At 35.5% G+C, this 12,338-nt stretch overlaps 1 protein-coding gene across 2 annotated transcripts in view; it reads right to left on the reverse strand.

Annotated features, from left to right (window-relative positions):
- Positions 1-12,338, reverse strand: part of MAP3K15 (mitogen-activated protein kinase kinase kinase 15) — an 81,091-nt gene that overhangs the window by 12,054 nt on the left and 56,699 nt on the right. For both annotated transcript variants that reach the window (XM_082771878.1, XM_082771879.1), the window contains exons 13-18: positions 10,596-10,691; positions 8,922-9,009; positions 5,069-5,202; positions 4,371-4,498; positions 2,739-2,869; positions 2,353-2,458 (exon numbers count right to left, since the gene is read on the reverse strand). In XM_082771878.1, coding sequence (XP_082628004.1) covers positions 2,353-2,458; positions 2,739-2,869; positions 4,371-4,498; positions 5,069-5,202; positions 8,922-9,009; positions 10,596-10,691 — 683 coding nt within the window. The remainder of the gene's footprint in view (positions 1-2,352; positions 2,459-2,738; positions 2,870-4,370; positions 4,499-5,068; positions 5,203-8,921; positions 9,010-10,595; positions 10,692-12,338) is intronic.

Genomic DNA, 12,338 nt, shown 5'->3' on the forward strand with positions numbered 1-12,338 from the left:
GATGTCTGGTGAAGATAAAAGGGATGGGATATTAGCATGCTCATTAAACATGATTGCTGTAGAACAACAGTTCAAGCCACAGCTTTGCCTTTAGGCTGAATGTCTTGAATGGAGGAATATAATGTTTAAACCACTAGCGGTCTGACCCTTGAATCATCTGGATTGTATTGCAAAATGCCTAAAATCTGCAAAGTTTATGTACTGAGTTTAGGCATTGGAATGTGCTGCCCAGAGAAGTGGTTGAGTCACCATCCCTGGATGTCTTTAAAAGACATTTAGATGTAGAGCTCAGTGATATGGTTTAGTGGAGGACTTGTTAGTGTCAGGCCAGATGTTGGACTAGGTGATCTTGGAGGTCTCTTCCAACCTAGATGATTCTGTGAATTAAGAAACTTTAAAAAAAAAATCACAAGAGCTTTTAAGCCCTACCTGGCCGTATCTCCTTGCCTACTCATTTTAAATCCAAACTGAGAACTTAAGTAAAACATTTCTTCTTATGGTAAATTACCCCTCTAAGGCACAAGCAGGACAGCAAACATACAAGAGAACAAAGAAGAGTCCAAAGAGTCCTCATTGTATTACAGTGTGGTGACTTTTCATCAGATACCGTGTCTCCACGTATCACCACTAATAGCAATCAGTTGCTGAAAACCCACTCAAGAGTACATAAAACACAGGCAAGGACACAGTGATTTTCCTCTAGTGTCTGCCACAGCCATAATAGCAATCAGCCATAACCGTGACTTCCTGGGCCAAAATTAACTTTTGGATCATTGTTTTTAATAACCACAAAAGGATCTTCTGCCATGACTTCATCTTTGCCTTACTGAACCACTTTATATACTTATAGTTCCCACAATATCCTGTAGAAATGAGAAGCGCTGTACTGTTATACACCACACCACTTGGTAGTGGACCTCTTTCCCATGGAGTATAACTTCATGGAACCAGTCTAAAAATAATGGCAAAGACAGATGTTGCAGGCGAAAACTGAAAATATTCTTTTCTGGATATCTGTATGCATTTGAGAATTATTCATCCCATTGCATAAGGAAGATTATTCATTAAAAATATATTTGTTAAATAAGTAGGTTGGAAAATATGATGGAACTCCTTAAAGAAATGCTTCAGAAGCCAGCACTTAACCAACTTTGTTCAGAGATAGATTGTCATTTCTCTGTTGCAACACCTCTGAGCTGAAGAGATTGCTTCTCACATCTCTTCATTGTAAAAAAAAAAACATTCAAATGCTGCATTTGTGATTCCAAGCTATACAAATAACATGTATTTATTCTCTTTAAAGGACTCCTAATATACCTTGATTCTAATTAGAATCATTAAACCTTTGCAGAAATTCATTCAAATTTGTTTCAAATGTCTTCTCCCAATAAGATGTTGATCTTATAAGGCAGATGACATGTGTCTTGTTAAGATTAGGATATAATTTTAGGCCAAATTTCTGATTCACAAGCTTTTCTAGTAACTTACTTTTCTAAACTGTTTTTTACTTGTCTTTTCAGAACATTCATAATTTTATGGTCATGGCTTCCTTTGTAAGTAAGCTGGAGGAACTGCAGAACTACCACCAGACAGATAAAAAGAAGCCTTGGTTGTGGTCTTCTATCTTCCACAGGATGTCTGTGTCAATGGATCATTTTCCATTCTTAAATTGCAGGCCAATACCAGACTTGTGATTTGTGGTACTAGCTTACACTTATGGCCACATCACAAGAGAAAACATCATGTTACTTTTATTTTCCACTAATAAGTGAATTTAGTATGTGACCATTTTGTCATTTTTTCAGTCTGGAATTTCAGCTGTTACTCAGCAAGTTTTGTTCTCCTGGAATGTTGCAAGCTTTTGCTATTTTGTTGTGTAAGGAAACTTTTCTCTAACATGCCTGCCTACTATTTTCATCTAAACAGCTTTTTGCTGGTGATAACACCATGTTAGCCAAAAAGTGTGCATGCATGAGTTACTGCTACAAGGATTATTAAATGAAAAAGTTGTTTTACTGCAGTATTTCCAGACGTAATTGCAACAGATCAACTGCTACTGAATGAAAGACACTTAGAATAAACACTGTTATAGCATCACATTTAAGTAATTTATTAAAATTAATAAATAAAATGAACTAAGTAGCATTAATAAAGAAGAAAAATAGACTGTGTTTGTGGTGATCACTCTTCCATTCACTTTTCTCTGAAAATAAAGAGACCTAATCCTATTTTCACCACAAATTCAAAAAGCACCTTGGCTCTAACTCCAAAGCTATCCTGGATCCAGACCTATATCCTAAGGAAGAATTTCCACTAAGAACACCCTTACAAACTCTGTTCAACCAGTCTTACCTGTAAATGTTTCAGTGCATGGATTGATTCCTGCCAGCCGTTTGGAAGTACCAAAATCAGAGATCTTTACCACGCCACTGTAGGTGTTCACCAGAACGTTGTCCCCCTGTGGTTTGGATGAGAGAGAGAGGAGAGGGCATAGGGTGGAGGGGTTGGGTGAGACACATGAATACAGATTCCAAATCGAAATCTCAGTACTCCTACAGGTTTGTGGTTATCTTTGTAATATACCTGTCTGCAAAGGAATTTTCCAGGAGCACCAGGGAGAGTTGTTTTATACTTTTCTTTTAAGCTTCCATGAAATACTATCAGAAATTCTACTTCAGCTTAGAGTAAAACTAACCGAAGTAAATAAAATGAAGAGCAAACAACAGAAGACAATTTACCTTTATATCTCTGTGTACAATCTGGTTCTCATGGAGATATTTAAGGCCTTCCAGAATCTGCTTGGTGTAAAATTTAATTGTGGGTTCTTTCATTGGGCCCCACTTAGATCTCAGGAGAGCCGAGAGGCTGCCTACATGATTTAAGAAGAAAGTGTAGCAAGATAGCAAAACCCCAAGATTAATATTAAACATTTAAGGCCAGATTAAGTTTAATTTAATCACTGACTTCTGAAAATATTTAAGACAGAGGAAAGAATGTTCCTCAAAACAACCAACTAATGGACATTCAGAGTAAGAGACAGGTCATCTACAATTCCCCTACCTGTAACGTATCTAATCTTTTCTTAAATAACTTTAAATAAGTTTAATTGTGAAGCAAAATAAACAGTCTTTCTACATCTGTCAATATTAAACTAAGTGCAGTGGTCTACTTTGTGCCAGAAAAACTCAGATAAAGGGATTTTTAAAGTCTACACCAACAGCTCTCTAAACTGAAGTTTGCTGAAAGAATCTTGCATAATCTGAACATCTGGTTTCTTTTTAAGACTGGTTGCAGAGTTCAAAATAACAGAATTGGTTCCATAATATCCTGACATTAGCAACTAATCACAGCACACTCCACTGTGCATATATTAATAGGGTGGGGAGAAAAAAGGTAGGTAAACAGCAACAGCTGATATTTTTAACAAGTGTAGAAAAACAAGTCTAAGTGTTGATTTAAGCTCATCGTATCAGCATGTCATACATGTCAAAGTGTCTCAGCTAAACAGGAAAAAAAATCAAAGCTTTTAGGTGAGAAGGTCAGAAGATTTCAAAAAACAAAGAACTTCCCATCCTGAATGCCCCAGATGAATTTATTTACACTTTGAACATTTGTGTTTGGATCTTCCATAGGAAACCTGTGGTTGTTTTTTTGTTTGTGTGTTTTGTTTGTTTGTTTTGTTTGTTTGTTTTGTGTTTTTTTTTTGTTTGTTTTCCCTGTTTTTCTTATTTCTGTTTTGATTTTGCTAATTACATTCTTACAAGAATTTAAACACTCATCTTGACATATGCTCAACATTGAACAGCAAATAGCAAAAGAGAGGTGGGAGAAGAACCTAGGGAGGATATAGAGGGACTTCACATCTAAAAATGTAGAAAAGGCTTGTGGAACAAAATTGGAATTTATGATCAATGGAAGCATACCACTTTTATCTCCAATTCGTGTAAGAAAAAGCATTGTTTGGATGCAGCAGGTAGAAAATAATATTCAGTTTGCTCAATCAGAATTACTGCTCAACCAAAAGCTATCTTAAAATTTCCATTTATCATTTAGGTGTTCAGGCTAAAAGGAATGTACAGCTTAAATGCCACTATTTTATCATAAGCGTATTGGACACGAAACATTAAATTACTTTCTTTTAATGACCCTTCTCTAGATTTTTAATATTACAGGAGGGGGAGAGGGTACTTGGACTTGTATGCTTCAAATCTCTTCTTTACATGCAAAGAATACCACCGTTAGTTAACATTTCAATAGAAAAGCCAATCACAGTGCACAAACACATTAAGTGTACATTTTGGCTTCCACTAAGTTTAACATCCCAACTGTTTTTGGTTTCTTTGAGGGACTAAGCTCAGAATGATACAGACCTCCTGGCACCTGCTCCATAAAAATCTTAATGTAACCATCTTCTGAAACAGATCCGAGATACTGGACAACGTTCCGATGCTTTAAATATTTATGCAGTGCTATCTCTTCGTGAAGAGGTTGAGAATATCTGTTGAAAACAAATAATCAAAAAATAACACACACACACACAAAACAAGGAGTAACTCATGATGTGGGAAAAGGTTCTAGGCTATGGTTAAATGCTCTTTTGCAAACAATGGATTTTAGGGGTATTGATCCAATTCTCAGTAAATTCTCGGTCTTCCATGACATTCAAAATGCAGTGTGACTGGCTGCCTACTGAGGAGTACAGAGGTAGATCTCAGAGGAACCTAGGAGGAGAAACATGCCCTCAAAGAATGTATTTACACATGCATCTCTTCTGCATCATTCCATAGTACCATCTTTGCCTTGGAAACTCCTTTTATCCTTTTCCTCCTCCGTGAAAACAATACAAATGAGATAAAACTGCAACTTTAAAAATGAATTATTTTTTTCTAAAGTCGTCATTCTCACAAGGGTACTGTTGAATACCAGGAGGAAATAAAAATTGCATGTTTGTTTACTGGGATATTATAAACTAACTACATAGAAATACTTGTTATGAAGAACAAAAATTTCAGCAAACAACTACAGCTTTGTTAGCAATGCGTATGTATGGCAATTAGATTGCTCTTACCTGCTGTCTCTCTCAGGTATTTCTTTGATGGCTATTCGGACTTGATTGCTAAGGTCTCTTCCAGCATAGACTATTCCATAAGTACCTTTTCCTAGAACTACCCTCTCACCATTCTCATCGTAATCGTATTCATACTGCAAGCGGAAAAGATAAACAAAGTAGTACACAAATTTTAATTAATAATGTAAGATTATGGAGAGCTTTAACAGTTATGTACTACTCTAAGTACAGTGCAGAGTAGTTACTGCAGTACAGTTGTAGGTTGCCCACCAGCCTGGTGCATTATACAGTTTTCAAAATTCCCATGTTACTTGCTCTATAAAACAATCTTCCCTAACCAACTTCCAAATGCATTCACCCAAACAAGGAACACAGCTGTAAACAAAATTCGATGAAACAATGCAATCAAAAGACAGTTCAGATGTCATAGCTGAGAACTGCTGACAGAGCCCTCAGAACATGTAAATGTATGGAACATATATATGAAATCTATGGTTAAAAAAATAAAAAAAGATGACATTCTCATTATGTCAATTTGGATGGACACTGTTATAAGACCCTATATACTCGTTTGGGCTTAGCTACAGCAAAATTCATTTCTGACGTTCCCCTAATTATGAAGTTTTCTCCAAAAGGAAAAAAGACCCCCCCACCCAAAAAAAAAAAAAAAAAAAAAAAAAAAAAGGCCCTTCTCCTGAAACAGTAATTAAATATTAAATACTAGGGTTTCCACAGACTTTTTCTACTTTCCCAAGTCCAGAAGGATTACCCATATAGGAAAACTGCATATTACCTTCTGTGGCTCTATGTGAGTTCCCTATCCAGAAATCTTTTTTAATGGCCTGTTGATATTTCTATCTGTAACTACTTTTTCCGCTTCATGCAACAATACTATCTCATACAGAAGGTAACCTTGAGATCTAATACCTTGAAGTGACAGAAACACTTTTTTGCTGTGTGAGTGACAAAGAGGCTTTGTGGTCTCCCTCTTTCTCCTTGGAGATCTCCAAAAACTGCCTGGGCATGGACCTGTGCAGCCTGCTCTGAGTGCCCCTACTTGGGCAGGGGTTGGAGCAGGTGAGCCCAGAGGGCCCTGCCATCCTTAACCTTCCTGTGATTCTGTGAAGCGCCTTCCAATCTGCTTTGTAGTACTGGTATTGCAAGGTCCTTGAGTCACTGAAATTCCCTCTCTCTTCTCAGAAAAGGTGGTATGTCTCAGGCCACTATATGGAAGGAGCTGAAGAAAGACTGTCATTTATTCTAACAACATACTCTGCTCATTAGAACTAAAATTAAGTTAGCATAGCTTTAGCACAGTTTCATTTTCCATGTTTCAGCACTTCATGGTTCACAACATAATCTTGGTGTATGATAGGCACAACTGACCCAAAACACCATATGTAAAACTTGTCAAGTTCTTTGGTAGTAGCATATCCATCTTTCACAGCTATCATATGACATAAAACTGTGCAGAAAAAAGACAGCAGTCACATTGCAGAATTTAAGATTGACAGCAATCCTATCTGCAACAGACTAATCCAAAGCCAACTCTATAATTACTGTAGAGAAACCTATGTTCTCTAACCTGGGACATGATACATGAAAATTATTGAGATTTATATTTCAGTGCTAGTTGGCAGACATTTTAATAGACTATATACATTAGATGTCATTTGACATTTGCCTCCTCTCCAGCAGCCACAAAAAATTTGAACAAATCATTGCTCATTGCCAAAAGTCTGAGTATGTGAACAGCATTGAGGTACAGCAGGGACTCTGAAAGTGATAACTTCTTCAATCTCAATATCCAGAAACAAATATCCTAAGGTAAAAAGAACTGCCAAACACACTCACCTTCCAAATCCTTTTTATTTGTAGAACTAAACTGAGTTGCTTTCAAAGAACACTGCCATGTAAAATATACATCCCCTTGGGATATTTTCACAGGAATTCTAACTGAAATCAGGTCTTCTTCCCCCAAATTGTGCTCAAGGTTATTTTTTCCCTTCCTCAAATACTAACAGCTGTTTTAATAACAGTAAGAATTTCTGATTTATCTGTGCTTGTCAAGACCACTAAGAACATTAGGTTGGATGTTAGGAAGAACTTCTTTACCGAAAGGGTTGTGAGGCATTGGAACAAGCTGCCCAGGGAAGTGGTGGAGTCACCATCCCTGGAAGTCTTCAAAAGACGTTTAGATGTAGAGCTTAGGGATATGGTTTAGTGGGGACTGCTAGCATTAGGTCAGAGGTTGGACTTGATGATCTTGAGGTCTCTTCCAACCTAGAAATTCTGGGATTCTGTGATTCTGTGAACATACAAAGCTGCATTTTCCATGTGGTATCTTTTTAAAAGTAAGATCTCAGGTTGTAGAAAGGCATTAGGAGACTTAACAAACTAATCCTCCCCCACATACCTTGATTTCTGTCATAATTTCCTGACCTAAGACAGTAAGAACAAGGTGATAATTCTGAAAACATCAAGATAAATAAAATGATTCAGCTTAAGGATCTGAAATTTATTTCTCTAGTCATTTCTCCATATGTCATTGATTGATGCAGGATTGTCTCCTGCTGTGCATTCACAAGTGCTTTTCCCAGTCCAGTTTTTAAGACTCAAGCCATGGTGAACTCCCTTCCTCTTAGAAATTATTATACAGCTGAATAGACTGTGGTGTTTGGAGGCTTTCCCGCTATTAGCGAAGCTCACAACTATGTAATGTAAAATCTGCAGCTATAGATTATAGTATTTCTGATCCTATATAATGTACGTATCTGATCCACAGATGTATGTATCAAGATGGACTTAACAGATGTGCGTATCTTGTCCTTTTCACTTGAGAACTCTCTGATCATTATACATACATTTTAGTGCAAAAACTCTTCTTCTCCACAGTGTGTAATTATATTCAACAGTACAGTAGAGGGCCATCTGGTTTCTTGATCCTCTTCTGAAGCCTCAGCTACTACAAACAGTTCACCATTGTAAAGGCTCTGAATTGTAAACAAAACAGTATTGCTGGAATAGGACAGTCAGAAAGATACCTAGCTCAAACAAACCACAGCAGGGCTTTTACACTTATCAGTTGGATTGACTTCATTTTCTTGACTGCAAATTAAAAGGTACAACCTACTTTTTCTGGTGGGTTTTCAGAGTTCAGCGTAAACAGAAGCACAGAGTAATTGCTGCTACAGATGTAAACATCTGTATGGAGGTGAAAAGTTTGTCTTAGGAAGATTCACCTACTGTAACCTGAGCCTACCTAAGAGCTAACTAATCTTTTCAAAGTTTTTTTCTCTGTAATGATTATAAAGAAAGGCTACATCAGCTAGGTTCCTAGCATGTACGTTTCAGTGATGAATCAAAAGCACAATCTAATCCTAAATATCTCAAATCACTGTGACACAAAAAGCCTGTCAAATGAACTTACCTGGACTTGTAATAGTATCAGATATTGGCTAGAAAAAACAAAGTCCCTTTGCTAAATGTCTTCTACCTTGAATTTATTTCATTTTGTATCTTTTTTATCCACTTGAGCCAGATGATATAGATGATTCTTATCCATAAATTGTTTGCAGTGTAAATACAATATTAGTAACACATGTCTTCTGGGATTTATGGTTTACAGCGCTAATGTAGTTACATTCATTCAATGTAATACTCATTTCATTAAAAACAAGTGTTTTTTTTCACATGAATGCAGCTCTTGTATATAAACAGTTTTGTAAGAGTTGAAATTTCATATGTAATAAAGGAATTTAAAAATTATTATATTTCCAGTACACCAATATGAAAGTACACAGAAACCGGAGAAAACGTCTCAAAGTTATTAGATCTTTTATTTTTGACATACCTCCAATGTGTCTCCATCTATTTCCCCTTCTAGTTCCAAAGTACTGCCAACTGCATCTGACAAAATTTCCTTCACCAACCCACAGAATCTAAAAGAGCAATAAATAGCACAGGATCAAAGAAAGATATCCTTCAGGAAGAGATTAAACAGATTCTTCACAACGTGGGCTTTACGTACAAGCAAATAAACAAACTGAATAATGTATTCAGGCATGGGCTTTTTTCATTATTTACTTTTGCCATACTTAAAATGAGGAAGAACATCAAGTACACTTTGAAAAGCTTAACTATTTATAAAATTTTATTTAATATATCAGAACCATTTTTTTTATCGTAATTGCATATTAAAACCTTGGTACATCCAACAAATATTTTTGCTGTACACTTTCATGGAAGGTGCTTAATATGGCCTTGTCTTTACAAATGTAACTAGGGAAAAAGTTAAGATACTCAAAAATTAAGTATTGATTTTCACTGATTCAGTGCAGTATTGCATTCATGACATTACATTTGGTGGTTCTTTTTCTGGATTGTGATGAGAATTCTATTACTTTCAGCTTAATTTAAATGTTCCCATGGACTTTGGTTGCAAGTATCATTCCATACTATTTCTGAAAATCGGATTTGGTCATTCTAGACAGGCATCTAGAAAGACAACAACACAAAGCAAGTAACGTATTTTGAAAAACAGAATCTTAACTGATTTCATCTAGTTCTCTGGGATATAAAACCTTAAGCACAAGACCACGTTTTCCTGTAGTCCCTTGTGTGAACTGCTAACTCTTGTTTTGTTTTCCAAATTCCATAACAAATGGTTAGAAATCATTAAAAGTGAACATTAGACATTCATTACACCTGTTTCATTGACTAACAGAGACACATTTCTGGGACAGACTCCTGCTGAGCACTTAAAAAGGCAGAAAAAAAAGTGACAATGCTTCACAAACTGTGATGCCAAATTAACGAACAGGTAAAAATAATGTTGTTATTTCCTATCTTTTAAGCTCTGCACTCCATAGAGTTAATAATTTTCTTTAATCTTAATTTATTCTGTGTAATACATAATAATTATTGTAAGAAAAGTAAATATACAATCAATCCTCAAATACTGGGTATTAACAGATCGCTCCTACTTCATTCAGAAGGCCCATATGCCAAACATTCGTCCCCAGAAAGAATCCGGTCTGTAAAGATTTAGGTCTGAAATTCAGTTAGCATTCCTACTGTTCAGAGGCAATATAATGATTATCAGAAAATATCTGAACGCATGGCAAACCATAACAGGTATCCATGACACAACACAAGGTCGAATTTCCAGTACATCTAGTTGTTCTTACCTAAATCAAACTGAACAGGTACATAAGGGAATCTAAATCAATGTAGTGCCTTAAGTGACATGGCCACAAGACAGAAAAAATGGATAATAACTATAAATCAGAATAAGCTACTTTAACTTAAACTGACCAGAACCAGCTGACAAGTGTAATGGGACATTGCTCTCATAATCTTATATATTACCGAATTTAGTTCATTGATTTTTAATCAAGAAAAATAAATTAAGAAAGTAAAAGAAAATAATTATTTTCTTGAGCAAAATTGTCAGCTTTCATCCTTTACTAAACTAATTATATTCAGGACAGACTTTGCATGCAATACCCATACAAACGGAACTCACCTACTACATTGGTTTTCTGTAGAAAAGTAGATTTGAAAATCATCAGAGTTGTCATGGACATAAAGAAAACAACATCGTTCATCGAACTTGGAAATACTGTAAAAATTAACATTAAAAAAAGATTATTTTGGATGTAACCATTAGAAGAAACAGAGCAAGGCGAAAGTTTTTGTTTGTTTTTATTAAGAACTCTTAACAGACTTCTTTTTCATAGTTCATGACTTCAGAGAGGCTGTTTACAATTATATTTGTTTTCACTACATTTAGATACTGTGAGTTTATTTGTATATCCTAGAGTCTAAATTCCTACCCACAGTTTGATGAATAACTTAGCTACTGCTTATTTTGGTAAAATACTGATTTATCTGAAGTGTTTTCAGGTTTGTTTGTTGTTCTTCTCCCCTTCCATTTTTACACAGTTCCGTTGGATTTCTTGGTATTTTCCTATACCTCTATGGAAAGTGAATCACTTTGACACCAATCCAGCTATCAGGAAAGCTTTTATTTTAAGCCTGACAAATATTTCATATTTTTATACTTCCATTACTCTTATAGTAAGACTGAACTGCAAAATACAGTGTAGCAGATCATTCACATTATATATTCTTATGGCCTTAATGGTAAGAAACAAGTTTCAGGATGACCAATATTTACTCCAAACTGTAGCAATAATTCAGACGAAGTGATTATTTATTGCATATTGTGTCTTTCCAGTGTTATATCTAGCCCATCTAAATGCATTGAAGCTAAAAGTGAAGAGGCCATAAAACATAATATCAATATGAAAATAAATCTAGGAATGAACCTCTTATAATTCCAAACACTTCAGTATCATTCTGCATAAATACCAAGTTATGATTGCCAAGGTACTGTCATTATTTTTGTGCATAAAATGAATATAATAATTTGATTCTTTCCTGATCTGACTAATCAAACTCTTTCATATCTTGCCTAGCCTGTGTTAAGCCAGTTAAAATACATGACAACAGACCATAGTAAAGGTGCATAATGTTGTAAGACCAATTTGCTGTAGCATTGTTTGGGGCTACAACGACTTGTTCCAAAAAAAATTAGAATTTTGCCAGAAGATTTTTTTTCAGAAATATTTGAAAATACACTATGTCATTCTGTAACTTGGTTCTGATATAGCAATTCCTAGTCTAGCAAGGCAGATTAGCACATACCTGACCTGAGAACTAAGTGGCAAAGCAAGATGATCCTTCCATGAGCAAATACAGGACAGACAAGACAGTAACTAAATACTGTATTATAAACAGTGTTATATGTGCAGTATGTAAGATGAACTGGGTAGCATAAATACAACACCAGAGTTTAGACAGAGTATAAGTTAATCAAAACCACAAACTTTTTTACACTAAAATAAATGCAATTTCAAAATTATTACAATTGTAAACTGTCATATACAAAGCAAACATTCAGATCCACTAAATATAAAAGGATTGCTTCTTTAAACTTTGTAATCCCCAGGAGAGATTAAGAATCAAAGCAAATGAATTGCTTGTCTCCCCTTAATTAGTAGTTATCTTTCTCAGACATGATTAATTTGTGTGATGTGTTGCCTGAAGGTGATTAATGTGTTCCAGAAATGTTATGCTGCTTTATGCTCAGTCAGCTCCACAGTCTTTAATAATGGTAACTCCGCATCCACTCACCCTGCACTGCAGTAGCAAAATAAAACATCGCAAATAGCAAAGGTATGATAGAACCTATGTCCAAATCCAC

The sequence above is a fragment of the Aythya marila genome, assembly GCF_965140915.1.
Source record: "Aythya marila genome assembly, chromosome: 1".
In the NCBI taxonomy this organism is placed as follows: Eukaryota; Metazoa; Chordata; class Aves; order Anseriformes; family Anatidae; genus Aythya; species Aythya marila.